A 27,970-nucleotide genomic window follows, 5' to 3' on the forward strand; every position below is an offset into this window, starting at 1 on the left:
TTTCCTGTCTCCTCCTTCCCGGGCCACTTTTTGGCGACTCGGTTTCATCTGCTTGGGTTTAAAAAAAAGAAATCCCACACGGGAGCCGCCGCAGCCACCGCCGCCGCGCGCGACCGAGCGGGCGGGACGCCGCGGACCGGAGCGGGCGGCGCAGGCCCACTGCGCACGCGCGCGCGCCATCTGGCCCTTCCCGCGCGCCGTCCTTACCCAGCCTGCCCCGCGCGGCCGCTGCCGGAAGTGGGCTCGCTGCCTCCGCGGGAGCGGCGCGCGCGTTCGTGTCCGCGGTCCCCGGGGCCGGCCGGCGGCGGGCGGGGGCGGCCCGGTCGGCGCCATGGCCGGGAGCGAGGACGTGTTCGATGCCATTGTGATGGCGGATGAGAGGTGCGTGCGGGGCCGGCTGCCGGCCCGCCTCCCCGCTCGGGGGCGGCCCCCGGCATCTGCTCGCCCCTCTCTCTGCGGGGACGGGCCGTGGCCATCTGGGGGCCGCAGACACCCGGGCCAGACGCCGCCGGCCCCCGTCTCCTCGCGGGGGTCCCCGGGGGGCGCCGGGGCGGGGGCGGGCGGAGCTGGGGGCCGCCCGCGGATGTCTTTGCTGACAGGCGGGCGGGGGGTCGCGGGACCACCTGTCGCCGGCATTTGTCCGGCGCGCCGGCTCGCCCTCGCCCTGTTTCACGGCTGAGCAGGCACAGCCGCCCCGGGGCTCCGGGGGCGCGGGGCGCAGGTGGGGGCGGCGCCGGGTCCCCGTGCGTGCGTTTGGCGCGGGCGGAGGTGGTGCGCGCCCCCGGGCCGCCCTGCGTTTCGGTGCTCGGCCACGTCGCCCACCCCTCACCGCGGCCGTGGGCGCTGGGGCGTTGCGCGTGGGCGTGGCCCTGCCCCTCGGGCTCGGGGGACCGACCGGCTTCTCCGCGCAGGTTTCACGGGCAGGGCTACCGGGAAGGCTTCGAGGACGGCAGCAGCCTGGGCGTGCGCGAGGGCAGGCGCCACGGCGCGGCGCAGGGAGCCAGGATCGGCGCCGAGGTGAGCGTGGGCCGTCCCCTCCCTCTGCCCCGCCGCGTGGGTTTCGGGGGCGCCCACGGCCTCGGCTTGAAAGGCGGGGCGACGGAGCTTCCCCACGTGCCTGCAGCAGCTGGAGCCGCGGGCCTGGAGCGCCGCCCGGTCTCCCGTCGGTGTCTCCATCCGGGTCTCCCGTCGGGTGGCTCCTTCCGGGTCTCCCACGCGGGTGGCTGCATCCGGGTCTCCCGTGCAGGTGGCTCCATCCGGGTCTCCCGCGCGGGTGGCCCCTCCCGGGTCTCCTGTCGGGTGGCTCCATCCGGGTCTCCCGTGCAGGTGGCTCCATCCGGGTCTCCCACGCGGGTGGCTCCATCCGGGTCTCCTGTCGGGTGGCTCCTCCCGGGTCTCCCGTGCAGGTGGCTCCATCCGGGTCTCCCGTGCAGGTGGCTCCATCCGGGTCTCCCGTCGGGTGGCTCCATCCGGGTCTCCCGCGCGGGTGGCCCCTCCCGGGTCTCCTGTCGGGTGGCTCCATCCGGGTCTCCCGTGCAGGTGGCTCCATCCGGGTCTTCCGTCGGGTGGCTGCATCCGGGTCTCCCGCGCGGGTGGGGCCCTCATCGGCGCCCCCGCCCGGGTCGCACCCGCAGGGAGCCGCTTGCAGCGTGGGTGCGGTGTCCCGAGTGGTGTCCCGAGCTCCCGCCCAGAGACGGGCGCCTGCGTCGGTGGAGAGGAGCCCTCCGCGGCCCACGCTGGCCCCCACGGAGCAGGCGGTTGCGCCCAGTATCGTCCGGAACTCGGGAGAAGCCGCCCTGGGTGCTCGGCCGTGGGCCACCCGCGGGGGCGGCCGGACACGCCAGGGCCTTGGGGCTGGGGCTGCGCTGGTGTCGGCCTGCTGACCGCGGCTCCCGGCCCCGCCCCGCTGACCGCGGCTCCCGGCCCCGCCCCGCTCACAGCTGTCCGCTCCACAGATCGGCTGCTATCGAGGCTTCGCCCTGGCGTGGAGGCACCTGCTGCGGGGCTGTGCGGCCGAGGACAGGTGAGGGCGCGGCCTGGCAGCCGCTGTGTGTCCGCCCGAGGGCGGCCAGGCCTGCGCGTCGGGCGTGTGCGAGGTGGGCGCCGGTGGCCGCGGGGGCCCCGTGCTGCCCATCTGCTCCTTGCCGGCACCGATACCAGGTGGCTCCTGGGTGCCGCCTTCTCGTGGGCCCGCCCCGACGTCCACTGCCGCCGCCGGGTGGTGGGCACTCGGAAATGGGGCTCCCGCACCGCTAGGTTTTGTTTACTTATTTATTTTAAATCCTTCCTTCCTTCCCTCCTTCCTTCCCTCCTTCCTTCCTTCTTCTTTCTTTCTTTCGATATATTCATTTTATTTGAGAGACAGAGTGATAGAGAGAGGGAAAGACAGAGTCTTCCGTTGGCTGGTTCACTCCCCAAGTGGCCGCAACGGCCAGGACTGGGCCAGGCCGACACCAGGAGCCGGGAGCTTCCTCCAGGTCTCCCACGTGGGTGCAGGGCCCAAGCACCCGGGCCGTCTTCCACTGCTTTCCTAGGCCACAGCAGGGAGCTGGATGGGAAGAGGAGCAGCCGGGACTTGAACCGGCGCCCATGTGGGATGCTGCGCCACAAAGCTGGCCCCGCCTCTAGATCTGTCAGTTTAGAGAGGTGGAGAGAGCCCCGTCCATTTGTTCCCGACTTGTCCACAGGAACCCAGCTGCGCGAGCCGTCCCTGCTGCCCCGGGAGCCGCGTTAGCACAGCTCTGCGGTCGGGGGCTGGCGGCGGGATCGGACCAGGCCCTCTGCTGCAGGCCAAACGCCCGCCCACGCCGCCCGCCGAGCCTGGCAGCGAGGCAGCGCACCGGGCGCGGTTCTGGGACGTGCTGGGTGGCCGCGTGGGCGGCGTCACAGCCTTCGGAAGCTGCCTCCCGTGGTCCCCGGCTCTGGGCTGCACTTCCTCCTTGCCCGCTGTGGCCTGGCCTGGCCGGCAGGGGCACCAGGAGGCAGGAAAGGCGACGTCCCGTCCATGTGACCCGTCCGTGTGACCGACCTCTTGGTGGACACATCCTGAGTTTCTGGGGTGGGCCGGCCCGTGTTCACGGTCAGCGCGAGGGGCTTGCCGCTGGGGAGAGGGGGTCCTGGCCCAGGTTCACCCTGGGGGACTCCCCCAGGGCTGGGAGTGCAGGGCGGGGCTGGGCCGTGTGGGCGGCTGTGTGCAGCCCTGCTGCCACTGGGTGGCAGTCCGCGCCAAGCTGGGCTCTGGGCTCCGTCCACAGGAGGAGGAGGGCCCTGCCTGCTGTCCCCGCTGTCCCAGCGGCAAGTCTGGCCGGGGCGGGGTGCTGCGTGTGTGTGTGCACACGTGAGGGCGTGTACGTGTGCATGTGTGTAAGAGTTCCCACAGCCAGGAGGCTGCCAGCCCTCACCCTGGCGGGGCTCCCGGGTCACCGGGTGCGTGGGGGCTGCTCAGGAGAGCCCCGTGGGCCCACTGTGCTGCGCCCACCCAGCCAGCAGTGCCAGGGCTCTGTTTCCTGAGGCCTTCCGGCACGGTGTGGCCTGTGGGTCAATGCGGTCTTTCTGTGGTGTCCTGGCGCCGCGTCCCGCTGCCGCGCAGGGAATCAGCAGGACGACGGCTCAGGCCCCGCGTGGGAGACCTGGGTGGAGCGCCGGGCTCTGCTGGTGTCTGGCCCAGGCTTGGCTGTCGCAGCCATTTGGGGGGAGTGAACCAGCAGCTGGAAGACCTCTCTCTCTCTCTCGCTCGCTCGCTCTCTCGCTCTCGCTGCCTTTCAGAAATCAGCAGGTTGATCTTTAAGGGGCGCGGTGCGGACAGGGGTCTCCTTTTAGTTTTTCCAAGTGACAGGAAAACACCTTCCGTGTTGTCGCGCGCTGTGAGCTGGCCAGGGGAGGCGGCGGCCTGGCCTAGTCGGTGGGCGCAGCCCTTCCCTCTGCCACGGAGCAGAGCCCAGGGGGCAGAGAGACAGAGCTTCCGTCCGCAGGTTCCCTCCCCAGATGGCCGCACCAGACAGGGCCGGGCTGGGCCGAGGCCAGGAGCCAGGAGCTTCTTCCGGGTCTCCAGACACTTGGGGCGTCTTCCTGTGCTTTCCCAGGCCATTAGCAGGCACTGGATGGGAAGTGGAGCAGCCGGGCCTTGAACTGGTACCCATCTGAGATGCCAGTGTCGCAGGCTGCGGCTTCACCCACTAGGCCACAGCGCCGGCCCCACGGTAGCTCTGTAGCTGGTCGGCCGTGGCAGCCGTTAGCTCGAGCCCGTGAGACCTGTCGCTGTGTTGCTGTTGGTCCGTCCTGGGGCTCAGCTCCTCCTGACACTGCCACGCGGGTGGCCCAGCAAGGGCTGGGGGCTGCTCCTCAGGGCCCCGGTCTCCAGTGCCCGTGGAAGCTGGGGGGAGGGGGCGTTCACGGCACACCTGGGGACAGAGCAGGTGTCACGGAGGTGGATTTGTCCTCGGGTCCCCCGCGAGGCTGCCGCCGCGCTCCCCATCCCGGTGGTGACGGCGTCAGGGTGCAGGGGGCGACTTACTGTTAGCCACAGGTCCCAGAGGCAGAGGGACCTGCGTGTGCCCCGGCCACCCTGCCCCCGTGCCCCGGACAGCCGCTGAGCTGTGGCCCGGGCAGTGCCGTGGCCCGTACGGTGCTATGGCCACAGTTGCTGCAGGGGGGAGACACGTTGCCGGGTCTGTGGGTGTCCCGCAGCGTCGGAGCGCCTGTGGGCGTCGGGCAGGCGGCCGGCATGGTGGACCGACGTGGTTCTGTGCCTCGCGGCAGGAAGCGGAGAGTCCTGGAGTCGCTGATCGGCCTGCTGCAGCAGTTCCCCTACGACGACCCCGCCTACGAGAGGCTCCAGGAGGACCTGGACAGGATCCGGGGCAAGTTCCGGCAGGTTTGTCCCTGCAGCTCCTCCCTGGGGCCCGGCCAGCGGGCGGCGGAGGGAGAGCGAGCAGGTGGCGGCCGGGCGCGAGTGGCGGGATTCGAGGGCGAACGCGGCGTCTCAGCCTCCGCCTCTCCCTTTGTCTCCAGCTCTGTTCACTGCTCAGCGTCCAGCCGGACTTTAAAGTTCCTGGGGAGGGTTCCGGACTTTCATTTTGAGGGTGACAGACCCACAAAGGCGGGACATCAGGGAACAGATGTTCACATGCCGAGTGCTTCAACACGTGATCCAAGGCAAGACAATGCTGGGCATTCATTGTTCCGCAGGGAGCGCTCCCGTGTGGCCGTGAAAGGGCCTCCGTCCCCCGAGGCCTCCCCGAGGTCGCCTCTGCACGCAGGCAGCGCCGGCCGCCGAGCGCTGGCCGCCGAGACCGGGGTGTCCTCGGGTGCGGAAGCACTGGGTGTTTGCTGGGCCGTGCGCCCCACGCGGCACTTGGCCCTGGAGCTTCCCGGTGCGCGTGGCTGAGCGAGGCCAGCGGAGCCTGCGTGGGCCCCGGCTGGCTCCCCGTGCGGGGGGAGCTTCGTGGTGTTGGGGGCGGTGAGGTGGTGAAGCACTTTGAAGCTGGGCGGCTGAGCCGGCGCGCCCTGCTCGTGGGGCCCTGGGTTCAGGTTGTGCGTTTCTTCTCCTGGGGGAGCTCGCTGGTGTGACCGCATCCCGCAGGGAGGTGCGGCGGGCAGAGGAGCTGTCGCGTGTGAGCCCCGTCCTCCCACGGGCCCCGCGGGCCAGCTCTGCCCACCCGGTGCTGAAGGCGGCGAGGAGCCGGCTGCGGCTCTCAACCACCACGCGCGTCTGCAGCGGGAGAGCCGGGCGCGCCAGGAGCGCCGGGAACGGGCGCGGCGTGGCATTTGGAGGACGAGGCTCGGGCTCCGTCCTCCCGACTGTGACCGGCGGTGGCCGGTGAGTGCTCCTCACCGCTCGTCTTCCCTCGGCACCGGCTCCTCCCGGCCAGGATGACAGAGTGGTTAATCTTTGTTGTCTGAATTACCTGTGTTGACGATGTGTTAGCTTTGTAATTGGAGAAAAAATAGAATATTTTAAAGCAAAAACTGTCTGGGACTTGTTTTTTTGAAACAAAGACATTGATTGGAAGGCAGAGCGGGAGAGGGAGGGATGTCCCTGGTTCACTCCCAAACGGCTGCAAGAGCTGGGGCTGCGCCAGGCTGAAGCTCCATCCGGGTCTCCCACGTGGGCGCAGGGATCCACGCACTCAGGCCATCTCCCGCTGTTTTCCCAGGTGCATTAGCGGGGAGCTGGATTGGAAGAGGAGCAGCCGGGACTCGAACCAGCACTTGTACGGGACGCTGGTGCCGCAGGCGGGGGCTTAACCTGCTGTGCCGCAGCGCCGGCCCCGTCAGTCACCTCCTTAAAGGCGTGTGTCCAACTGCGTCGCGTTCTGAGATGTGCGGCATCCGTGCATGGGTGGCGCAGGGACGCGGACGCCGCGGCCTGAGGCAGCCGCCCTGGCTGTGCTGGACCTTGGCTGTTGACCCAGGACGTGAGCAGGTGGGCACAGCTGAGGCTAACCCTCCACCAAAGCCTGCCTTGGAGTCCCCCTCCCCCCACCCGGGGCAGTTGCTGTCCTGCAGCAAGGCCGTGTCCACCTGCTGGGACACACGGACACGGTTTGGAGACAGCAGTGTCCTTAACAAGCGAGTTCGTCCCAGTCCTTAACACGGAGGGGGGTGTGGCTCCCTGAGGGCAGCCGGGCAGGGTGCTGGGTGCTGCCCGGGACACAGGCCTCCTGCGGTGGGGGAGCAGCTGCCGCGGGCGACGGGGCCCAGCTGGGGCTTGGGGTCTGTGTCCAGAAGGGTCGCTCCTTGCTTCAGACCTGTGCCGGAACTTTCTTCACGGCTGAGACTCCGCGGCTGGCTTCGAGGGCCCGGCCAGTCTCTTGCAGCCCAGTGACACCATGGTGGCCATGTCTCCCCCACGTGCCGTCCCAGGCCAGCCGGGCCTTGGCTCGCCTCGGGGTTCCTGCCTGGCGGCGTGGCCAGACGGCTCCTGGTTCCCATGGAATCCCTGTGTCCGGTAAATCTTGGAGTGGGCACTGCTCGTGGGCCTGGGCCTGGACGTGAGAGCCCGGGCGGGCGCCTCACGGATTCCACTGTGGGGTCTGATCTCTGGTGGCCGTGGCGTGGCCGTGGCTGAGGCCGAGGCCGTATCAGAAGCTGGGGTTTGGCACGTGTGAGGAAGACGTGAGGTGAGGTGTAGCTGTGGTGGCCCAGGAGGAGGCCGTGTGACAGAGGCAGGGACTGGGGTGCCCGGGCACCTCCAGGAGCTGGGGAGGGCAGAGCCTGTGGGGACCCCTGTTCCACTTCAGCCTCCAGGAGCCCCTTGTGTGACAGCTGCGTGGTGTGTGACGGTTTGTTAGGGAAGCCCCAGGGAGTGATGGGAGACCCTCCCTCCCTGTGAGCCCAGAGCCGTCCAGCTAACGAGAGGTGGTGGGGGCGCCTACACCCCAGGAAGGCGCTGGCTTCTCAAGATGTTAGCACAGTCCTCGGCGCCCACCCCTGCAGACCACCACCTCCCGGGGCTTGGCTGACGCCCTGCAGCGAGCCAACACGGTGAGCACCCGGGAGGCTGGCCTGAGCCTGTCCCCGGGCCTCAGCCCCGTCTCAGGCCTGGGGCGATGGCCGTGGTCAGGCAGCTTTTCTAAGTCTGGTCACACGTGGGCTCCGTGACACGGAGTGCCAGGTTGGTCACACGTGTGCTCCATGACATGGAGGGACCTGGCTAGCAGCGTCGGTTCCCTTGAGGTAGAGCGGTTCCACACACGTGTGAGCTGGTTCCGTGCCAGGCGCTGTGGACCAGACACAAGTCTCCCCATGGAGTGCCCAGCTAAGCAGGGCCAGTGAAGGCTCTGGGACTGCGGGGCCGGTGCTGTGGGGTAGTGGGTAAAGCCGGCATCCTGAGCGCCGTCATCCCATGTGGGTGCTGGTTTGAGTCCCGGCTGCTCCACTTCCGCTCCAGCTCCCTGCTAATGCGCCTGGGAGAGCAGTGAGGACGGCCCAAGTGCTGGGGCCCTGCACCCACATGGGAGACCCGGATGGAGCTCCTGGCTTCAGCCTGGCCAGCCCTGGTCGTTGCGGCCATTTGGGGGAGTGAACCAGGAAGACCTCTCTCTCTCCTCTGTCTCTCCCTCTCTCACTGTAACGCTGACTTTCAAATAAATAAATCAGTCTTAAACAAATACCCCCCGGGACTGAGCAGTTACCCTGTGGGGGCTGCCCTGAGCCGGCGCAGATCGGGAGCTGTTACTTATTGATGTAGGTTTCAGGATTCTCTTATCTGAAGGGCGGAGTGACCGAGAGGGAGAAACAGAGAGAATCTTCCCTCTGTTGGTTCACTCCCCCGATGGCTGCAATGGCCAGGACTGGGCCAGGCCAGGCCAGAACCGGGAGTCTGGAACTCCACCAGGCACTCTGGCCATTCTCCTCTGCCCTCCCAGTTGCGTTAGCAGGGGACTGGATCAGCAGTGGGGCAGCCGGGACTCGGACCAGCGCACTGGCCCCAAGTTAAGGACCTTTGAAAACCACAACACACAGGGCCCCCATCAGACTGTCTTAAAGGACAGTGATTGACCCCTGGGACAAAAGGGAGAGGACTTCAGGAGGGGCGGGGCCCAGCAGCTGGTCTGCAGACCCACTCCTGCCCCGTGCCGTCCTGCAGGGCCGACCTGGTGCCCACGCTCTCCTGCTGGGAGCCCCGGGAAGGGGGCGGCGTTTGTCCGGAAGCTCCAGGAAGGTCCCCCCGAGCCCCGAGGGCGCCGTTCGAGCTCACAGCCCTGCTCAGGTGTGCCGCTCATCCCAGGGGCCCACGCATGCTGTTGCATCTGCGCCCGTGAGCGCCCGAGCCGGGCATTGTGGTGGGAGCTGCTGGGGGAATTAGTGCCGGCAAGGAGACCGGGAACCGTCCGTTGCTGAGCCAAAGGAGCGAGCTAGGGTGGCCTCGGTGCCAGCCCTGGGGAGCCGCGGGCAGCCCTTGGGGTTCTGTCCTTGCAGGCCGGGTGCGCACGGGAAGGCGGGAAGAGGCTGTGTCCCCAGCAGGGCCCACGAGTGGCCCCCAGAAAACTGAGGGAAATGGTGACCCACAAAACCACGTGTGGATTTCAGGCGTTTTGGGCCCCGACATGAGCTGGGGCAGGTGTCCTGGTGCAGGGGGTCGAGCCCACGTCTGCGCGTCTGGGTTGGGCCCAGCCGCTGTGCCGGTTGGTGCACACCGGTGAGGCAGCAGCGCTGGCCCCTGCCACCCGCAGAGGAGACCTCGATGGGGCTCCAGGCTCCTGGCTTTGGCCCGGCCCAGCCCGGCTGTTGTGCGCATCTGGGGAGTGAGCCAGCAGGTGGAAAACTCTCATTCTGTCCTTCGTATCAGTAAACGCTTAGGGGAAGTTCGTTTTCATTTATTTGAAAGGCAGAGTGACAGAGAGGGAGGGGGACGTGGACAGGAATCTTCCATCCGCTGGTTCCCTCCCCAAACGGCCTCCACGGCCCGGGGCTGGGCCAGGCTGAAGCCAGGAGCCAGGAGCTTCTTCCCCGTCTCCCGCGTGGGTGCCGGGGCCCAGCACTTGAGCCGGCATCTCAATGCCTTCCCAGGCACATCAGCGGGACCCGGATGGGAAGCGGAGCAGCCAGCCGGGGCTGGAACCAGGCGACCGGCGCTGCCACAGCGCCCACCCAGGCTTTCTTCTTAGACAGCCGTTGGTCACTGTCCCACGCCGAGCCCAGGGTGCCTCGGCCTTGGGGGAGAGCAGTGCAGGGAAGGTGTGGTGCACTTTCTTCAAAGCCGTCCTGGAAGCCCCGGCGTCGCCTCTGAGAGCGTGGTGGGAGCGCGGGTTCCCACCACCACCTGCCTGGCTCCTCCCCCCCCCCCCCCCAGCTCCAGGGCAGCCGGGGTCCAGCCCATAGCCACCTCTGTCCCAAAGCTGCACCGGGACCACCTCCCCTCTCGGCCTGGCCTCGCCGCAGAGACCTGGACGGCAGCGTGGCCCCTGCCTGTCACCCGCCCACGGCGGTGCCCCAGGAGGCAGGCGTTGAGCCCAATGCCCGGCACAGCACATGCGCTGTGAACTTGGGCTGGCTGGCCCGTCTGCTCCCACCGAGGGCCCCGGGTCCCGCGTCAGGGCTGACCCCGCTGGGGCCGCTCGGCTTAGAGCAGCGGCTGTGGAGAGGTTCGTCTTTGATGCCCAGGGCCCACGGGGCGCCCTGGGCGGAGGCCCCCGCGTTCGGTTCCCAGGTCCTCCTCGGGTGCCCCCGGGAGTGGCGGTGACAATGCCCCCGGATGTCCTCGGAGCTGCCCGCCCACCCGTCCACCGGCTATTGTCTGCTGGGGCCCGGCGGTGTGGCGCTGGGCTCGTGGGGCCCTGGCAGGCCAGGGGGGCTGTGGGAACGGATTAGAGGCCCTGGGCTGGCTTTCCCCTCTTGCATAAACTCTTGATCAAAGGCATTCCTGGGATGACAGAGCCCCCACCTCACGGGGAGGCTCTCAGCGCCAGCCCTCTCGGTGTGGAGCCCGAGCGCTGGGCTGCCGGGGTGGGAGGGGAGGCCCCCGATGCTGCGGTGGCCAGGCTGGGACCCTGCCGCCTGGGGGGCTCCGAGGAGGGGCAACCGGAGGTGCCCTTGGGTCCCCTGGGGAACTGCCCACCAGTGCGACAGCCCCACCTACTTTCCTGCAGCTAAGGTGGCGCCTGTGCCCACGCTGCTGGGCCTCATCTCACCCCTGGGGCCTCTGTCCCCTCGTCCTGTCGACTGCGGCTCAGCCTTGCGACCCTCCCACCTGTGGTGTCCACCCATGGCCCTTCTGCGGGGCCCAGGTCGCCAGCACCCACCGTCTGTTGGGACTTCCTGCCCTGGGCATGCAGCTGGAGACCCCCGGGACCCCCGCGGGCCGAGCGAAAAGGCAGCAGCAGGGCAGACAGGGGGTCTGCTGCCCAGGGCTGGGATGAGGGCCTGCCGGCTCCCCGGGACACTGGACGGAGCGGGAAGGAGACGTGGAGGCCCAGAGGGTGGGGGCCGGACGCGGCTGCCAGGAGATTGCTCAGTGAGCACACGTGGGCCGGGGGCTCCCGGGAAGGGGGCCATGGGAGACCCTGTGTCTCAAGTACCCTGGGACACTGTCACCCAGTGAAGGGGCAGCCAGATGCCAGCCACAGGTCCCAGGGGGGTCATAGGTCACAGGTCACATCCAGATGCCACCCACAGGTCCCGGTGGGGTCACAGGTGCCGGTGGCGACGGCGCTGCAGCTCAGAGTTGGGAGTGAGACCCTGGGAGTGGCAGGTGACATCTAACCCCGGAAGAGCCCCAGGGACCCGATGGCGACCCCCCCGGGCGGCACGATCTTGGGACAGAGCCTCGGGACCAGCCGCCGGGGCCAGGGCAGCCTCTGTATTCGAGTGCGCAGCTCCACGGGGCCTCGGGCCCTCCTCCCTCCGATGGCCTCTGCTGCTTGCCCACTCCCGTGTGCTGGCTCCGTTGGTACCCTGTTGCCCGACCCCGTGTGTCCATGCGTGTGCCCCGCCTGTCCCCGTGTATCCATACACGTACTCTGCCTGTCCCTGTGTGTCCATGCGTGTACCTGCTTGTCCCTGTGTGTGCCCACGTGTGACCGTTGCCCATCCCCGTGTCCATGCGTGTACCCTGCCTGTCCCCATGACTATGTGTGTATCCTGCCCGCCCCCGTGTGTCCATGCGTGTCCCCTGCCTGTCCCATGACTATGTGTGTATCCTGCCCGCCCCCATGTGTCCATGCGTGTACCTGCTTGTCCCTGTGTGACCGTTGCCCATCCCCGTGTCCATGCGTGTACCCTGCCTGTCCCCATGACTATGTGTGTATCCTGCCTGTCCCCGTGTGTCCATGCGTGTCCCCTACCCGTCCCCCGTGCTCGTGTGTGTCCTGCCCACTCATCCCGTGTGCATCCACACGCACCCCACGCTGACCCTGCTGTGCCTGGCCCACTGCTGCCTTTCACTCCCGCGCCATCAGCCCCGGTGTCTGCAGCTAGGACCCCTGTGTCCCACCGGGATGGCCTGGGTGCAGCCCCCATCCCTGCGAGGCGGTGGTGACGGCTCAAGGACCTGGGTGCCTGCAGTGAGCCGGTGGACGGGGGGGGGGGGGTTTTCCCTGATGTTTCTCTCTCAGATAAAAAAAATCAACAGCTCCCAGGCTCAGGAACCCCCCGCCCCCGATTCCTCCTCCCCCCTGGCCGGCCCCACGCAGTCTGCACAGCCGCCACGGACCAAGGGCGGTGCTGGCAGCGGGAGCCCTTGCAAGCCGCCCGCATGGCCACCGGGCACCTCCGCCGGCTGGTCCTTCAGACTCACCTGCAGGCTGCCCACCACTGAGCCTGGGGACCCCCTGTGGGAGAGGCCCTAGAACCCCGCCCTCAGGGGGAACCGCTGATCCCCAGAGCTGATGGAGAACCAGCCCGGCCACTGCTGGCCACTCAGGGGTGACCGGTGGCAGGTGCGACCCAGGCCCCCGGAGCCTTCCGGGGAACAAGCTCCCAATTCCGGGGGCGGAGCCAGGCCCCCCAGAGCTGTGTTCTCTGTGGCCCAGGGCTCACCGGCACCGCGGATGCCACGGAGACCAGGAGCGGAGCCCAGCGGCCCAGCCCGGGGATGCCGGCGACCCACCCACAGCACGGGAGGACAGAGTGACCCCGCCCTCCGCGCCGCCATGCCAAGGAGGTGCCACTCACGCTGGGGTTTTACCAATTTTATTTCTAGACATTTTTTTTTTTCTTTTTGTCACGGTCATCATTTGTTTTCTGCTGGAAATGTGCCGGGTACATGTCCGCTCCGAGACCTGCCACCCGCCCCGGCCTCGGGACACACCCGCGACGCGGCCGGTAGAGGTAAAGCGTGGGCGGGCCCACGGGCGGGTGCGGCCTTGCCGAGACGTGCGTCTCTTTACATCGTCACACCGAGACGACACCCGGAGCTCCCACAGCTTCCAGAGGCGATTCCACTCGTCCTGGCCGACGGGCGCAGCCCCACGCGTCACAGCGACCCCCGTGGCGGCGCGGGAGGCGGCTTGAGAGTCCAGCTGGCTGGGCGTGGGCGCCCGCCGAGGCCCACGGCCGGGCACCGGGTCTACACAAGGCTGAGAAGCATGAGGTATGTGAGCCACGAATCTTTTCTTTCTCTTTTTTTTTGGAATAGAGCAGTAATAATCACATTTAATCAGAATGAATCACATACAAAGAAAGGAGGAAACATCGACAATGACACCACGGACCCCAGCGGGACAGACAGACACGGACAGACAGACTCCCCACAGTCGTGTGCGAGAAGTCCAGGCCAGGACGTGGCGGCTTGTCTGACACCGTAAAACCAACAACGGACCGGCCAATAGCAGCAAAACACCGTGAGAGACACAGAGAAGCGCCGTGGGTCTGTCTCGCAGCCGCGCCGGGAAGCCGGGGCCGCCGTCCCCGGGGGGCTCCCCAGCGTCCTCGCCCGCCCGCCTCAGCCTCCTCGCTCCCGCCAACTCCCTCCAGCCCTTACTTCCTGCACAGAAATTCTAGGACACGCGGGGGTGGGGTGGGGGTGGGGCGAAAATCTGTTTGCAAAGGGGGGGGGGGGGACGACACGCTGCACCTGAACTTGAACCTGAACCTGCTCCTAGTACCCTAACATCCCTGCAGCCCGCCATCGGCTCACCGCCAAGCAGACGCCCACGAGGGGACCCACCCTCCACGGCCCGCGTCCGCCCATCAAGGGGGACGGCATCGCTCCATACGTCGTACTGGCCTCACGAGCGTGTTCTGCAATAAATATTCTCAGCCGCAGCTATAAATTATACACTTTAGTGTTCACAGCCTCCCGCTGCGCTGGGCGGCCCGCGGGGGCCGAGCCTCAGCCTCTCTGCAGAGCCCCCTCCTCCTGGGCGGGCACGGAGCCTTCCCCACGTCCCCTTCACCGACCAACGCCACATGCACCACCTCCCATCCTGCTCCCACAAGGACGCCAATACCCCCAAACCACTCCACGAACAACAACAGGAAAACCAAGCACGCCCTCCCGCCACCGCCCTGCGCGCGCACATGGGCAGGGCGGCTTCCGGGGAACCACCGGACCAAAGTGCCTTGAAATGGAATGGTTTCAGAAGGTTGAAAAGGCAAAAAAAAAAAAAAAAAAAAAAAACCACAAAAAATTAAAAAAATTAAAAATAGCTGTGGACGTAGCCTGGCCGTGAGCAGGCCGCCTCGGACCAGCGCCTCGCGCCCAGGCGACCACGGAGCCGAGCAGGGGAGGGGGGTGGCGCCCGGGGACCCCTCGGGGACGGGGGGGGCTCCCATGCTACTCTAAGCTGGACGCCCCACAGACCGTGGCTAGAGTGGACAGGAGAGAACACACACACACAGGCGACTTATAAAGTGACCACATGCAGGGAGGAGGGGCGTGGCCGCGCCGGCCACGTCCATGCCCAGGCCACGGCCACGGCCACGCCGCGCAGGGGGGAGGCGGGGGACCCGCGTTCCTATCTAGAAGCTCTCTCTTCTACCTCACCGATGCTTGGTTGAGTTTTTCTATTTTTTTCCCAACGTTTTTATGCCTTTTTTTTTTTTTTTTTTTTTTTTTGCTTTTTCTGAAACACATAAAGAGAATCAAATCTAGTCCCCGCTGCTGGAGACCCTGGCCTCGTGTTAATGCCTATTCCTGACAGCGACACAAGCACTTAGTATAAAACTAGCTGATTATTGGGTATAAAGTCCTCTATTTTGGTAGCAAAACTCCCTCCCTGCCTCGGGGTTCGGAACACTATCTCTCGCTCGCTCTGTAGTTTCCAGGTCATCTTCTGCTTACATTGGAGATGCAAGGGGGAAAAAACCCACGCGGAGAAGGACGCGCCCTCCCGAGACTCAGGTCCGCGGCCCCTCAGATGTCCACCTCCCGCACGTCGGTGGGTGTGCAGGCCAGCTCGGCCTCCTCCTGCTCCTCCTCCTCCTCCTCGGCGGCCTTGGGGTCCAGGTTCTGCTGGGCATGGCGCAGGCTGGCTTCCAACAGGGCCTCGATCTGCTCCTGGCAGGCACGCAGGCAGTCCTGGGAGACGCGGAGCCTGAGGAGGGGCCTGCAGCCCCGCCCCGCCCCCGCCCGGCCTCCCTCCCCCAACCTGCGGAGGGGGCTGCCACCCACACGGGGCTCCAGGGACTTCTCTCAGCGCTGGCTGAGCAAGGCCGGAGTGGGAAGTGGGCCCCCGGGGGTTGGGGATGCCGCCCCCGGCCTGGAAAGCAGCCGTCCCCTCGGGGGCCGGGCTCAGCCATGCTTTACAGATGGGGAAACTGAGGCCTGGCTGGGCTCAAGACCCGGCTGCAGCCGGATCTGGCTCCTGCGTGGCCGTACCCCCAACCCATGCCATCCGCTGGGAGGAGGGTGTGCGGCACGGCACACACACGGGCTAGACATTCTGCCCACCACAGAAAATTCCAGAATGTGCCCTCTGCCACACCAGAGTCCTTTGTGGACCCCCCAGCCCGCTGAGGGTGGCGGCTGGCCCGGGGAGCCCCCCCGCCCCGCCCCAGACAGCAGCCTCCTCCAGGCCCGGCGCCTGGAGCCGGGGCCGCGCAGCCTCAGCTCGGGATCTGCAGAGCCACACGGGGTCACTGCGGCCTCTGTCCACAGGCGGGACGGGCAGCCCGGGGACACAGCGCCGGCTGGCACGGCCGTGACGTATTGGCCGGCGAAGCTGAGCAGGTCCTGGGGTCCCCGCAGAGGAGGGGCAGCTCCCAGCCGGGGCAGGGGCTGCTCTGCCTGCAGGCTGGGGCCTGCCTCCCCCACCCCGGGGTGGGGGCACGGCTGGGTCACAGCAGAAGTGAGCTCCGCCCCTCTGGGGTGGGCAGCCGCTGTCCCCATGCCCTGAGACCCAGGTGCCGCCAGACAGGGGCCAGGCAGGTGCACATGAGACGGCATCCAGTGGGGACACTCCCAGAACCTTCCAGGGCCGCCCCCCTAGGATGACCTGGGCCCCCGCCGGGGGAAACTGTCCCTGACCGGCCAACAGCTCTGCTCTGTGAGGGATTCCCCTGTGAAGAGAAGGGGGGCCGCCCGGGGCTGCCACTCACCGGGTCACACTTGATCACCCTGGACAGGAAGCGCGTCAGCCGGTAGCAGGACAGGAAGCTGTTGGGGCTCCCCAGGTGCAGGCCTTGCACGGCGGCCACCACGCTGCCGGCCGCCACCATGGACGGCGGGTTGGAAATGAACTTGACGTCTGCAGCAGAGGGAGAGGGAGGGGGCCCGTGAGCGGGGGGTCTCCCCCGAGCACTGGGCGCAGCCTGGGCTGCGGGCGGGACAGCAGGGGACATGTGCTGTGGCGCTCACAACAGGTAGTCCAGCCACTGTGTAGGGCGGGCGTCAGCCCCAGACCTGCCCCTCAGGGGACCACATCCCGGAGGGACCGCCTGTGCAAGGCACCAGCCACCCTCCAGGCCACTGCGATGGGGCCTACGGGTTCCGGTCCCCCCGGCAGGGCTGGGCTCGGCTCTCCCGGCCACCTTGGCTGGGTAAAGCCAGCCCCACACCAGGCCCTCGGCTCAGGTCGGGTTTTTGGCCATTGCCCACCACCAGCAACGCTGGGCCCAATGCCCTGGACGGCCTGGGAGGCGGGGGTGGGGGACCCCAGGGATCAGGGTCCAGGAAAGAGCAGAGGGCTGTAGTGCTGCCCCCACCCTGGGCGCCCCTCTGCGGGCCTCCCTGCCTCCTGTGTGCTCACTCTGCGCCTGGCAGCTGGCTGGCCCAGGAGTTACTGGTGAGGGGCCCTGGGCTGGAGCTGGGCCAGGCTGTCCCCGCCTCCCTCCCTGGCCCCCGTGGCCACGGGGCTCAGGGGCGCAAGACCCCTTCCTGAACTGGCTTTGTTTGCAGGGGCGTCTTGACCTAACCCAGCCCAGCCCAGAGCAGTCGTGGGCTGTGCACTGGGCAGCCCAGCCCCCTATGCTGTGGAGGCCAGGGCCAGGCCCCGCTAGCTCCCATGGGGGCCGTCCCCCCACCTCAGCGGGAACCTGGACAGGCTGCACTCTAGCTGTGCCGCACGGGGCCCAGGCCTGCTGGCCGCTGACCGCACCCCAAAGGCGGGGCCTGTGCGGCACCCCTGCACCAGCTCGCCCGCCTCCCCACCAGCACCTGGGGTCCCGGCGGGGAGCTGTGGCCGCCATGTCTCCGTGCAGGGCGGCTGTGCGGGAGCCGGCCCTCCCATTATCTCCAGGGAAGTGTGTCTCTCCAAACCCACTTTCAGCTCCATAAAAGGCCGCCTACAGTCTGGGAGGCGGCCCTCGTGCAGCCCCGGCGGGAGACTGCCCGCCTGCCCGCCTGCCCCCGCGCCTGGCCAGGGAGGCCTCGCACGCTCAGGAGCCGGCTTCTGAGACCCCCCCGGCAGGACTGCGGCTTAGGGTGGGACACGGCTGCAGGCGGGAGGGGCCGGCCAGGAAGATGGCTGCGCCGGTCCGGGACTTGCTCTGGACCCCCAGGGAGGAGGCACACGCCAGATGTGGGGGGCTCCGTCCCCCTGTCTTCTGGGGTGACCCCTAGCCCGCAGGTGTGAGCCCAGACAGCTGTGATGAGGGAGGCCGGACCAGAGCCGGAGGTGGAGCCCAGCGCGCGGCGAGGGTGAGGCAGGTGGGCGATGCGTCTGTGCCCTCCCCCCACTGTCTCCAGGCCTCTGGCACTCAGCAGTGGGGCTGGGGGTTGCATGGGGGCGCAGCTGACCCCTCCAGGCTTCTGCAGGCGTGCAGGGTCTGGGGCCAGGGCAGTGCCACACCAGGCGCCAAGAGCAGCCAGGCCAGAGGCCCCTCCCAGGCTCAGCTGGGCTGGCCCCAGGCGCCCCTAGCGGGGCCTCAGGCGGCCAAGCTCCTCTGCTGGCCGCCCCCGCACTGGGGCTGCGCGCCTGCCACTGGCCACCCGAGCACGTGGTGCAGGCGCTGCCGGCCGCTCTCCCCTCCCCGCCCTTGTAGGCGCCCCTGGCAGGTGGCCCAGCCCGGGAGAGGCCAGGAGGGGCCCCCGCAGTCCAGGCTCCTTGAGGACACGGGGAGGGGTGGAGGTGGGTGGGGGCGGGCAGCCCGGCCGCAGAGGCAGAGCCGGCTGGGCACGCAGTGGTCACGGCTGCCAGGCGCGCCCAGCGCAGCACAGGGGGCCGTCGCTGGAAGAGGCCCCCCCCCGCCCCCAGGCAGGCTGGGAGAGCAGGCAGGCGGGGAGACCCCGGGGCCACCTCCCCTGGGCGGCGCGCGGTGGTGGGGCGCGAGGCCCTGGCCGGGGCGCCCCACCTGTGGCGCACAGGGCGACGAAGGTCTGCGCGTGCTTGCGGATGATCTGCTTGTTCTCTTCGGCTTCCGGCATTTTGGAGAGGAAGTGCTCGATGAAGTCGTGGGGGGTCATCGCGGCCAGGTTCCACTTGAGCTTGTTCACCAGGAGCAGTTCCATTTGCTGCGGGAGCGGGCGAAAGGCGCAGCGCGCGTCAGGAGCCGCACGCGCAGGGGTCTGCCCTCCGCGGGTTGGGGGGGGCCCTGGGGAGGAGGGCGGAACAGGGAGGGGCGCGCCCAGGGAATGCGGGGCGCGGTGGGGGAGAGGAACCCGCACACGGTCCCTGATCCAGACGGGAGGAGGCGACCGCGAGGCGACCTTGTGCAGGCAAGGACAAAAAAAGGCCACCTTCCGCCACCTGGAGCCCGAAGGCCGTCCGGGCTCGCGCCGCTAGGGGGCGCGCGCCGCCCACGCTTGCCCGGCCACGCCGCTGCCGGGCGAAAACTTGGTGGGAGCCGCGGACCGCGAGCGGCGGGCGCCGGCGAGGGCCGCCCCCAGCCCCGGCCCCGGCCCCGGCCCGGCCGCCCGCGCCTCTCCTCCCCGCGCCCGCCCAGCGGGGATCCCGCGGCCCGCAGGGCGCCCCCCGGGTACCAGCAGCTCGTCCGGCCGGATGGAGTTGTCGGTGTAAATGCACAGCTTTTCGGCGGTCAGCGGGATGGTCTCTTTCATCTTGGAGGCCACGAACATGCAGGTGGCCCCCAGAAGCTGCAGGCGGCTCTTCTTCAGGGGCTCCAGCGACAGGAAGCGGTCCAGGTAGTTCATGGCCAGCGGGAAGACCTCCTCCTCGCACTTCTGCTCCTCGCAGACCTGCGGGAAGACGCGGGGCCGTGACCGCCGCCCGCGCCCCGCGCCAGGGTCTCCGTGCCCGAGGGCGCCGGGCCAGGGGCCGGCGAGGGCTTCCCGGGGTGCGCTCGCCGCCACGCGCGTGCCTGGGGCCCACCCACCCCGAAACTGAAAGGGAAAGTCCCCGCGCGACCGGCGCGGACGCACGACCCCCAGGACCCCGGCCCGCGCGGGGTATCCGGGGCCGGCACCCGCTGGGGTTCGGGGGCTGGGGGCGGGCAGGGGGCCGGGGGCCTGGGGCCGCGGTGGCCCGGCGCAGCGCTCGCCCCGCGCCCGCGAGACACAAAGGTGGCGTCCCAGGCCGCCGCGCCGCATTTCCCCAGACGTCATCTTTTCAAAAAATATTTAAAAATATTAAAAAAATAACTGGGCGCGCAGAAGACCCCTGAAAATGACCCTCGGGCGGTGCTCTACCTGGGCCGGGGGCCGGGAGCCCGCGGCAGGCCCCGGGGGGAGCCCCAGGAACTCAAACTCGGGGACCCCCCCCTTCGCCTCGGGCGCAAGGGCACTGCGCCGAGCTGCGAGAAGCGGCTCAAAGACGCCCGCGCGCCCCTCGGGCCTGAGCACGCGCCCCAGGCCCCCGGCCCGCCCCGGGACGACCCCCGGAGCCGAGCCCCCCGGCGCCTCGGGGGCCACGCGACCTTGCAGCCCGGCGCGCCGCGTGGCCCACGCCGCCCATGTGGGGTGTCCCGGCGCCCGCCGCGGGGACAAAGGGGCTCCCCGGATTCCCGAGCCGGGTCCCTCGGAGCGGCCCGCGCCGCGGCCCCGCGCCCCTCCCGCAGGCTCCGGGCGGCCGTGCGGACCCTCGCGGCGGTCCCTCCGCGCCCCGCCGGCCGCTCCCCGCCCCCAATGATTAATAAACGCGTTAGCTTTGCAATAAAAGAGCAAAGATGGCGCGTAACACTGGCACGAGCGGCACTTGCATACGTGTCCGTGGGCATTCACCTAAAGATCCGACCCGCGCCCCCTCCCCCCGGGCCCGCGCAGGGCGCCCGGGCTGCACCCCGCACCCGCCGCGGTGGCCCCCGGCGCCGCCCCTCCCCCTGCGCCTGCAGAGGGGCGCGCTCCGGGCCGCCCCAGCCCCCACGCGCCCCTGCCCGGGTCGGAAGTTGCCCGCTCTCGGGGTTATTTATTCGGAAAACACGGATTCCGTAGCAGCGGCGCGGCCGGCACCTCCAGCATCCAGGTGGCCACGATCTTGCGCATGGACGGCAGGATCTCCTTCTGCACGCACTTGAAGTAGGACACGGAGGGCGCGCAGGTCTCCTCCGCCTTGAGCATGGCGCGCAGCACCCGGTCGTTGAGCAGGTTGGCGTCGGGGTAGGCGCGGCGCACGGCCTCCACCTCGGAGCACAGGAGCTGGTGCTCCATGGCCGGCCCGGCGGCGGGGTGCTGGGTGCGCGCTGGGCTCCGGCCGCCCGTCCGCTGCCGCGCCGACAGCGCTGTGCAGGCGCCGGGACTTTGCAACTTCCACAAAACTCCCCAGCAGCCCGAGTGACGCGACCGCTGTTCAGCGGAGATCAAAGCCGGGCAGAGAATGGGGGCGGGGGGCGGGGCGCGCGCGGGGGCGGGCGCGCGAGGGGCCGAGCCCGGGAGCCGTCCCGGAGCCGAGTGCTCATAGACATGCAAATCGCACCCCGCCGCCCGCCGGGGAAGCGGGGCGCAGGGCGGGGGCGGGGGTGGCCCCCGAGACCGGCGGGGTGGGGCGGGCGGCCACCCGCGTGGAGGGGGCAGCGCCACGAGGGCACCCCCGGGAGGCGCTCGCATCCCCTTTCATTTTCAGGAACACGTGTAGAATCGGGGCCCCGCGCGCTGGCGGGGACGCGGGGCGGCGCTGGTGCGGGGGGTCGGGGCCCACGCCCGTGGGGCGAGCCCCGCGCGCGGCAAGGGGACTGTGGCCCCTCACGCGTTCGCTCGGATAGTTAAAATACAGGCAGCCGCCCAAAATGGTGGCCGGCGCTGCCTCCGTCCCGCCCCTGGCGCCCGGGGCCGCCTCGTGTCCGCACCCGCCCGGCCTCGCGGGGGTCCCCCCGCACACCTCGCGCCCAGCACACGTGCGGCCACTGCGAGGCGGCCAAGCCACGATGCGGGTGCTGCTAACCGCCCCCCACCCCCCAGTTTTTTTAAATTAAAAAAATAATAAAAAAATCGCTGGGCACGGGAGTCGCTGATGCCGGGGACTACGTGCGACCCCCGGGCGCGCCCGCATCGGTTCTGGGGGCCCAGGGCGACCGGGGTGGGGGGGCTCGGAGTTTACCCTGGGGCCGCCTCCGTGGGCGACAGCGAGGAGTCGGCGCCACGAGGAGTCACGCGTCGGGCTATTTTGAAGCAGAAACCGGGCGTGCGTGGCCCCGGTCCCGCAGGGCAGAATGCATCACGCAGTGAGCGTAGTCTGTCCATTGGGCTCTTTGAGTTTTTTAAAAAGCTAAATGGACACTTTGCCCATTCTTGACTTTTTTAAAACTTTTTTTCTTTATTTTTAACAGCGCTTTCCTTAACTGGAGAAGCCCCGGGACTTCGGGGTGGCCCCGGGGGGATGGGCGCGGGCCGCGCCGGCCGCCGTTTCATTCATAAAATCGCAACGCGGCGGCGGCGCGGGCGAGCATGCGGCCGTGCGCGGGGCCCCGCGCGCAGCCCGGCGGGGCTCGGGTGGGCGCGCGCAGGCTGGCGGCGCGGGGCCCCGGGCGGCGCGCGCCCACGCGGGCCCTGGGCGCCCGCGGCCCCGCGGGGAGCCCGCCCCGCGCCCCGCGCCCCGCAGGAAGCTGGAATTAGCATGAGCCAATCGCCGCGCCGCGCTGTTACTAGGCGGACCCGGCAGATCTCCGCGCGGAACTCGGCGGCCGGCGCGGGCCAGGGACGGGCGCAAAAGTGCAAGCCGGGCCGCCGGGCGTGAGGCGCGGCGCCTGGGCGCGCGGGGCAGGCAGGCGGGGAGCGGCCCCGCGCGCACGGAGGCGGTGTTCAGCTTCTGCACTTATCGTCTGCCTCTCCAAATAATAACTTAAAAACTTTTCTTGCGGTGTCAGCGCCGCACTTGTTAGAAAAAAAAAAAAAAAAAACACACCACGAAGCTGGAGCTGCGCCCCGAGAGAGCTCTCGCTTCTGGGCGTCCCGTTGACTTGGAGACAAAGGGCCGGCGCCCCCCACCCCCGGGAAGCAGCCCCCACGTAACTCGGGACGCGTGCCCGCTCCCCCCCGCGCCCGAGCGCCACCGTCCCCGGCTGTGCGAACCTCTGTCCCGCGGCGCAGACCCCAGCACGCACCGCCCGGCGCGCGGCGCTGGGGACGGGGCGCGGGGCCCGGAGCCCAGGGGCCGCCCCGAGGCGGGCGCCTGCCCTTCCCCCCTCGGACCCGGGCGGGCGCGCCCAGGTGCGGTCACCTGCAGCCGCATACCTGGCAGCGGCTTCAAAGGGCTTGTTTGGCTCCAGCTCCGCGAGGTTTCCATTGTTAAGCCTTTAAGTCGCCCTGGAGGACGCTTCCGAAGGCAGGCCCCGCGGTTCCGGGGGCGCAGGGCTCCCCCACCCCCACTCGGCGCATGGCGGCCCACGTGCTGCGGACTCGGCCCGGCCAGGTCCCGGTGCCCACCCGGGACGGACGACGCCGCACCCCCCGCGCCGCGACCACCGCCTCCGATCAATTAATTGAAACCACACACAGACTACCCCGCTCCCTGGGCCCCGGGAACACGCGGGGCAGGCTGCGGGCGGGGACGGCCCTTTCCCGCTGTCCCCGGAGCCGCAGGCCTCCAGGGACGCCCACGGGCTCCCAAGGGGGAAGAAGCTGGGAGGGGGGGTTGGAGGCCGTGGGAAATCTCGCTCCTCGCCCCGCAGAACGCATCGCCAGGGGCCCCGTGAGCCACCCACACCCCGACGTCCCCAGGGGATCCCCAGATTCCGGCTCTGCACCCCCGCGCGGCTCGGACCCAGAGTGGGCGCCCACCTCCACCCCGCAGGCCACGTGCAGCCCTGGTGTCCCGCGGTCCTGCCGGGCTGGGCCGTCCCCGCGCGCGCCGCGAGGACGCGGGGCTCCTGGCCGCACTCCCTGGGACCCCTGGGGGCCACACTCGCGCTCCGGCCCTCGTGGGCTCCCGCGGCGCCCCCGCCCATTCCGGAGGCCCGGGGAAGGGTCCGCATTCCGCGCGCTGCAGCCCGCTTGCCAGGCCCCCGCGCCGGGGTCTTCGCTGAGGGTTTCCGGACCCTTTTCAAGGAAGTGGCGGAAAAGTCAACTTTTTCCCCAGATAGGAGGAGACTCTTGGCCTGCACCCCTGCCCCGAGGCCTCTGGAGCCCGCGTCGTGGGGGCTGGGAGGGCGGGCCGCGGGCTCGGGGCCCGTGGAAGGTTGTGGGCTCGCCGGGCCCGAGCCACCACCGCCTGGGCCGCGCTCGGTCCCCGAGCCCCGCTGGGGTGGCGGCGCCGGGCTAGAGGTGTCCCCACGAGGGCCGGGTGACCGTGCCGGGCCTGCGGTGCCACCACGCGAGCCAAGGGGAGGCGCGGGTGCGCGCCGTGCACCCTGCGCGCTCCCGCCGGGCCTCGGCTCGGCCGCCACGTGGTTGCCCTGTGCGCCGCGCTTACCGTAAGGCCTGGAGAAGGCGCGCACCCGCGGCCTCCGAGTGCGCGCGGACCGCCCGGGTGCCGGAGCCGCCTGCTCCCCGCGTGGCCCCGGGGCTGCCTTTTCTCGTGGTAGGGAGAGTCGTGGTGCCAGTGTGAGTCGGTGGGCAGTGTCCCCTGGGTGCGTCACGTTGAGGAACGCGACAAAACCGGACGGGCGACCGCCAGCAGCCCAGGAAACGGAGGAGCTGAAATGCCGGGAACTCCTTTAAATTATTTTTTAAAGATGCACTTACTTGAAAGGCAGAGGCTCCGAGAGAACTCCTGCCGGCTGGTTCACACCCCCACCCCTCACCCCAAATATCCGGGTAGGTGAAGCCAGAAGTCAGGAACTCCACCTGGGTCTCCCAACCCCAAGCACTTGGGCCATCCTCCGCTGCCTCCCCAGGCCCAGTAGCAGAGACGGGCATCCGGCATCGGATGTGGGGCAGCCGGGACTTGAACTTACTCTCCAACATACGGGATGAGGGCGTTGCAGGCAGAGGCCTAGCGTGCTGGGCCACCCCGCCAGCCCCTGGGCTGCTGCATCCGCGCTGCTTCCCGTCTCTCCTGGCTCCTGGGATGTTTGGGGTCCGCTGGGGCCAGGCGTGGCTGGGTCACGGGGATTCTGAGGTGCTCCTGAGCCTTCCAGGGGCCCCCTGTGGGGTCAGGGACGGGGCAGGAAAGGTTGCTGGGGGGGGGGGGCTGGAGGGAGAGGGCCAAGCACCTGTAACCCTAGGCGGGCAGCACCTGTCCCTACAGGTTAAGGGCAACGCCGCACCTGCTCTGAGGTCTGTCTCCGTGGGCAGCTGGAGGAAGGGGCCCCACGCGCCCCTCTCCTGGCCTCCGCAGGCCCGATGTTTTCACGCCTCTAGCTGGTGAGGGAGTGAGGCACAGGGAAGCTGGGTCCCTGCTCCAGGGTCACGTGGTTGGTCGGCCGTGGCGATGACCCCTCGGAGCCCACCGTCCCCCTCCCCCCCACCCGGGCGTGAGGCTGCGCCCCCTGCTCGGCATAGGCACCGTCAGACCGAATGCGCCTTCCATGAACCCTGAAATTGTCCACCGCTTCGAGAATCCGTGCCACTTTTCTGCGGGTAGCTGTGTGACCCCGGCAAGTTTCTGTCCCCGTGTGTGTGGAGTGGGAGTGACCGGCGCCTTCGCGAGACCATGGCGAAGCGCCACGCGGCGGTGGGCGTGAGCATTCAGCTTGGGCCCTGGCGCACGTCCCGTCCCGTTCAATGTATTCATTCGTGTGTCTGTTGTGGGACAGAGAAGGGGCAGAGAACAGTTGTTTATTTGAAAAGATAGAGTGGCAGAGACAGCGAGCGAGAGAGAGAGAGAGAGAGAGCAAGAGAGAGAGAGAGAGAGGCAGCGAGAGAGCAAGAGAGAGAGGGACAGCAAGAGAGAGAGAGACAGCAAGAGAGAGAGAGACAGCAAGAGAGAGAGAGAGAGAGAGAGAGAGATCTTCCATTCATTGCTTCTCTTCCCAAATGGCCACAGCGGCTGGGGCTGGGTCAGGCTGAGGGCGGGAGGCGGGAACTTCACCCCGGTCTCCCTCGTGGGTGGCAGGGGCATTAGCAGGGAGCTGGATCGGAAATGGAGCAGCCGAGACATAGCAGGACTCGGCTATGGGACGCTGGCGTCACAGGCTGCGGCTCAGCGCCGGCCACCAGAACGAGGGTGTTAGAACGACTCTGTATGCTGCTGCCCCCCCCCCCGCCCCCTCCGTCGCAGGCTGCTCCTGAGCTGTTGGGGGTGTGGCCTTAAGTCGTGGAAGGAACTTTGAAATTCAAAAGCGTTAGCACGACTCTTTTTTTTTTTTTTTAATATTTATTTATTGAAAGTCAGAGTTACGTAGAGAGAGGAGAGGCAGAGAGAGAGAAAGAGAGAGAGAGAGAGAGAGAGAGAGAGAGAGAAAGGTCTTCCATCCAATGGTTCACTCCCCAAATGGCTGCCATGGCTGGAGCTGTGCTGATCCAAAGCCAGGAGCCAGCAGCTTCTTCCAGGTCTCCCATGTGGGTGCAGGAGCCCAAGGACTTGGGCCATCTTCTACTGCTTTCCCAGGCCACAGAAGAGAGCTGGATCAGAAGAGCAGCCGGGACTAGAACCGGCGCCCATATGGGATGCCGGCGCTTCAGGCCAGGGCGTTAACCCACTGCGCCACAGCCCGGGCTCCATAGCCGCACGACCCTCCTCCCTCCTTCTTCCCCGACTTTTCTGCAGGGGCGTTGGAGCAGCAGCGTGTGGGTTCAGGTGCAGTGTCAGGCCGGGGCTTCTGCCGGCCCAAGGGTTCCCACTGCTGCAGGGATGGGGCCCGGTGGCTGTCCTGTCCCCCCACCCCACACACACGGCAGGAGCCCCTCCGACCCAGCGGAAGGGGCCGTCACAAAGGAAGCCGATGGCGTGGACATGGAGTGGCACGGCAGGAAGCCAGGTGGCACCGGGCCAAAGCCAGCGGTGCCAGTGGCTTTCCGTGTCTCTCCAGGGAAATAGCGCAGAGAGCGGTGTTGCAGGTTCAGGTCCCAGGGCAGTGGCTTGGCTATGAGGGGTGGTCTTCTTTCAGGCAGAATCCGTCCCTGCGTGGCCTGGAGCATCCCAGGGCTGGGGGCCCAATACAGCCACCTCCCTAAGCCCCCACCCCAGCGGCACCCGTGGTTGGATCAGGGTTCCGGCCGCTAAGTGCCATCAGCTTATGGCTTGGCGGCCGAACGTCTTGCCCGGGTTCAGGGGCTGGTGCGGATTGCACGGCTGTTTAACCTCTGATGTCCCTCCTGTTCACGGCTGGGGGACTGGGGCGGGAACTTGGATCTAATGAGGGCACCTGAGAGGCGGGGCCCCCGGTCTCGGGGTCCCGGGCGCTGATCGAGGCCAGACTCTGGAGAGCCTTCTTTTCCTTGAGTTCAAGGTTGGCCTGGGTGCTCTCTCCCTTCCTGGCTCGCAGATGCCCCCGCCACCCCACCTGCCAGAGCCGGGCCATGGGGGGTCCCCCAGGAGTTCTGATTACAGTGACATGTGGTGTTCAGGCCACAGCCGCAGCCCTGGGCAGCCTCTGCCCTCCGTATCTGCCACAGTCGGGGCAGGGAGCAGGGGAGCTGTTTTTGTTTAGATGTTTGGTTTTTATTTACTTAAAAGGCAGAGTTACAGAGAGAAAAAGGGAGGGGGGAGGAGGAGGGAAAGGGGGAGGATGAGGGGTAGGGAGAGGGAGAAGGAGGGGGAGGGGGGAGGAGGAGGGAGAGGGAGACAGAGAGGGGGGAGGGAGAGGAGGAGGGAGAGGGAGACAGAGAGGGGGAAGGGAGAGGGAGAGAGAGACAGAGAGGGGGGAGAGAGGGAGAGGGAGAGGGGAGAGGGGAGGGAGGGAGAAAGAGGGAGGGAGAGGAAGAGGGAGACAGAGGGGGGGAGAGAGAGGGGGAAGGGAAGGGGGAGGGGGAGGGAGAGAGAGATGAGGGGGAGAGAGAGGGGGAGGAGGAGGGAGAGGGAGACAGAGGGGGGAGAGGGAGAAGGAGGGAGAGGGAGACAGAGGGGGGAGAGAGAGGGAGAGGGGGAGGAAGAAGGAGAGGGAGACAGAGAGGGGGGAGAGAGAGGGAGAAGGAGGGGGGAAGGGGAGGGGGAGGGAGAGGGAGAGGGAGAAAGAGAGGGGGAGGGGGATCTTCCATCCTCTGGTTCACTCCCCAAATGGCTGCGACAGCGGGGGCTGGGCCAGGCTGAAGCCAGGAGCCAGGAGCTCCGTCTGGTCTCCCACATGGGTGCAGGGGCCCAAGCACTTGGGCCGTCTTCTGCTGCTTTCCCAGGTGCATTAGCGGGGAGCTGGCTAGGAAGTGGAGCAGTTGGGACTGGAACCAGCGTCCGTATGGGATGCCAGTGTCACAAGTCGTGACCCACCGTGCCACACCACGGCGCTGGCCCCGGAGCCAGCTGAAGCACTGAGCTCCTGTCGGGCACGCTTAGGTCAGCCTGGAGGGCACCCCTGTGGCCCCTGGAGCCTGTTACCCCTTCTTTTTTTTTTTAAGATTTACTTATTTATTTGAAAGCAGAGTTATAGAGTAGGAAAAGAAGAGAGAGAGAGAGAGGATCCTCCATCCACTGGTTCACTCCCCAAATGGCTGCAATGGCTGGGGCTAGGCCTGGGTGAAGCCAGGAGCCAGGAGCTTCTTCCTGGTCTCCCACGTGAGTGCGGGGCCCAAGGACTTGGGCCATCTTCCACTGCTTTCCCAGGCCACAGCAGAGAGCTGGATTGGAAGTGCAGCAGCCGGGACTCGAACAGGTGCGTGTATGGAATGCCGGCGCCGCAGGTTCTGGCTGAAGCAGCTGTGCCAAGAGCTGACCCCGCTGCTGCC

General features: G+C 68.2%; 2 protein-coding genes across 5 annotated transcripts; one reads left to right on the plus strand and one right to left on the minus strand.

Moving 5' to 3' along the window:
• Positions 1 to 248: 248 nt before the first annotated feature.
• LTO1 (LTO1 maturation factor of ABCE1) lies at positions 249 to 5,967 on the plus strand. Of its 4 annotated transcripts, none has more exons than XR_011384354.1 (6): positions 249 to 381; positions 912 to 1,017; positions 1,956 to 2,023; positions 4,687 to 4,873; positions 5,011 to 5,154; positions 5,582 to 5,967. XR_011384354.1 is itself a non-coding variant. In XM_070063776.1 (5 exons), exons 1-5 carry the CDS (start codon positions 332 to 334, stop codon positions 5,077 to 5,079), a joined length of 480 nt encoding a protein of 159 aa, XP_069919877.1. In that variant the 5' UTR covers positions 249 to 331; the 3' UTR covers positions 5,080 to 5,967. The 4 variants fall into 4 exon arrangements, 2 of the variants coding, with proteins under 2 accessions (XP_069919877.1, XP_069919874.1); XR_011384366.1 differs by having other exon boundaries at positions 4,759 to 4,873; XM_070063776.1 differs by having other exon boundaries at positions 5,011 to 5,967.
• Positions 5,968 to 14,465: 8,498 nt separating this feature from the next.
• CCND1 (cyclin D1) lies at positions 14,466 to 20,573 on the minus strand. The gene is made up of 5 exons (XM_070063766.1): positions 20,228 to 20,573; positions 18,803 to 19,018; positions 18,175 to 18,334; positions 15,982 to 16,130; positions 14,466 to 14,962 (listed from the first exon to the last, which is right to left on the minus strand). The coding sequence occupies exons 1-5, from the start codon at positions 20,423 to 20,425 to the stop codon at positions 14,798 to 14,800; spliced, it is 888 nt and encodes a 295-aa protein (XP_069919867.1). The 5' UTR covers positions 20,426 to 20,573; the 3' UTR covers positions 14,466 to 14,797.
• Between the last annotated feature and the right edge of the window lie 7,397 nt (positions 20,574 to 27,970).

The sequence above is a fragment of the Oryctolagus cuniculus genome, chromosome 1 (genome assembly GCF_964237555.1).
Source record: "Oryctolagus cuniculus chromosome 1, mOryCun1.1, whole genome shotgun sequence".
NCBI classification, from domain to species: domain Eukaryota; kingdom Metazoa; phylum Chordata; class Mammalia; order Lagomorpha; family Leporidae; genus Oryctolagus; species Oryctolagus cuniculus.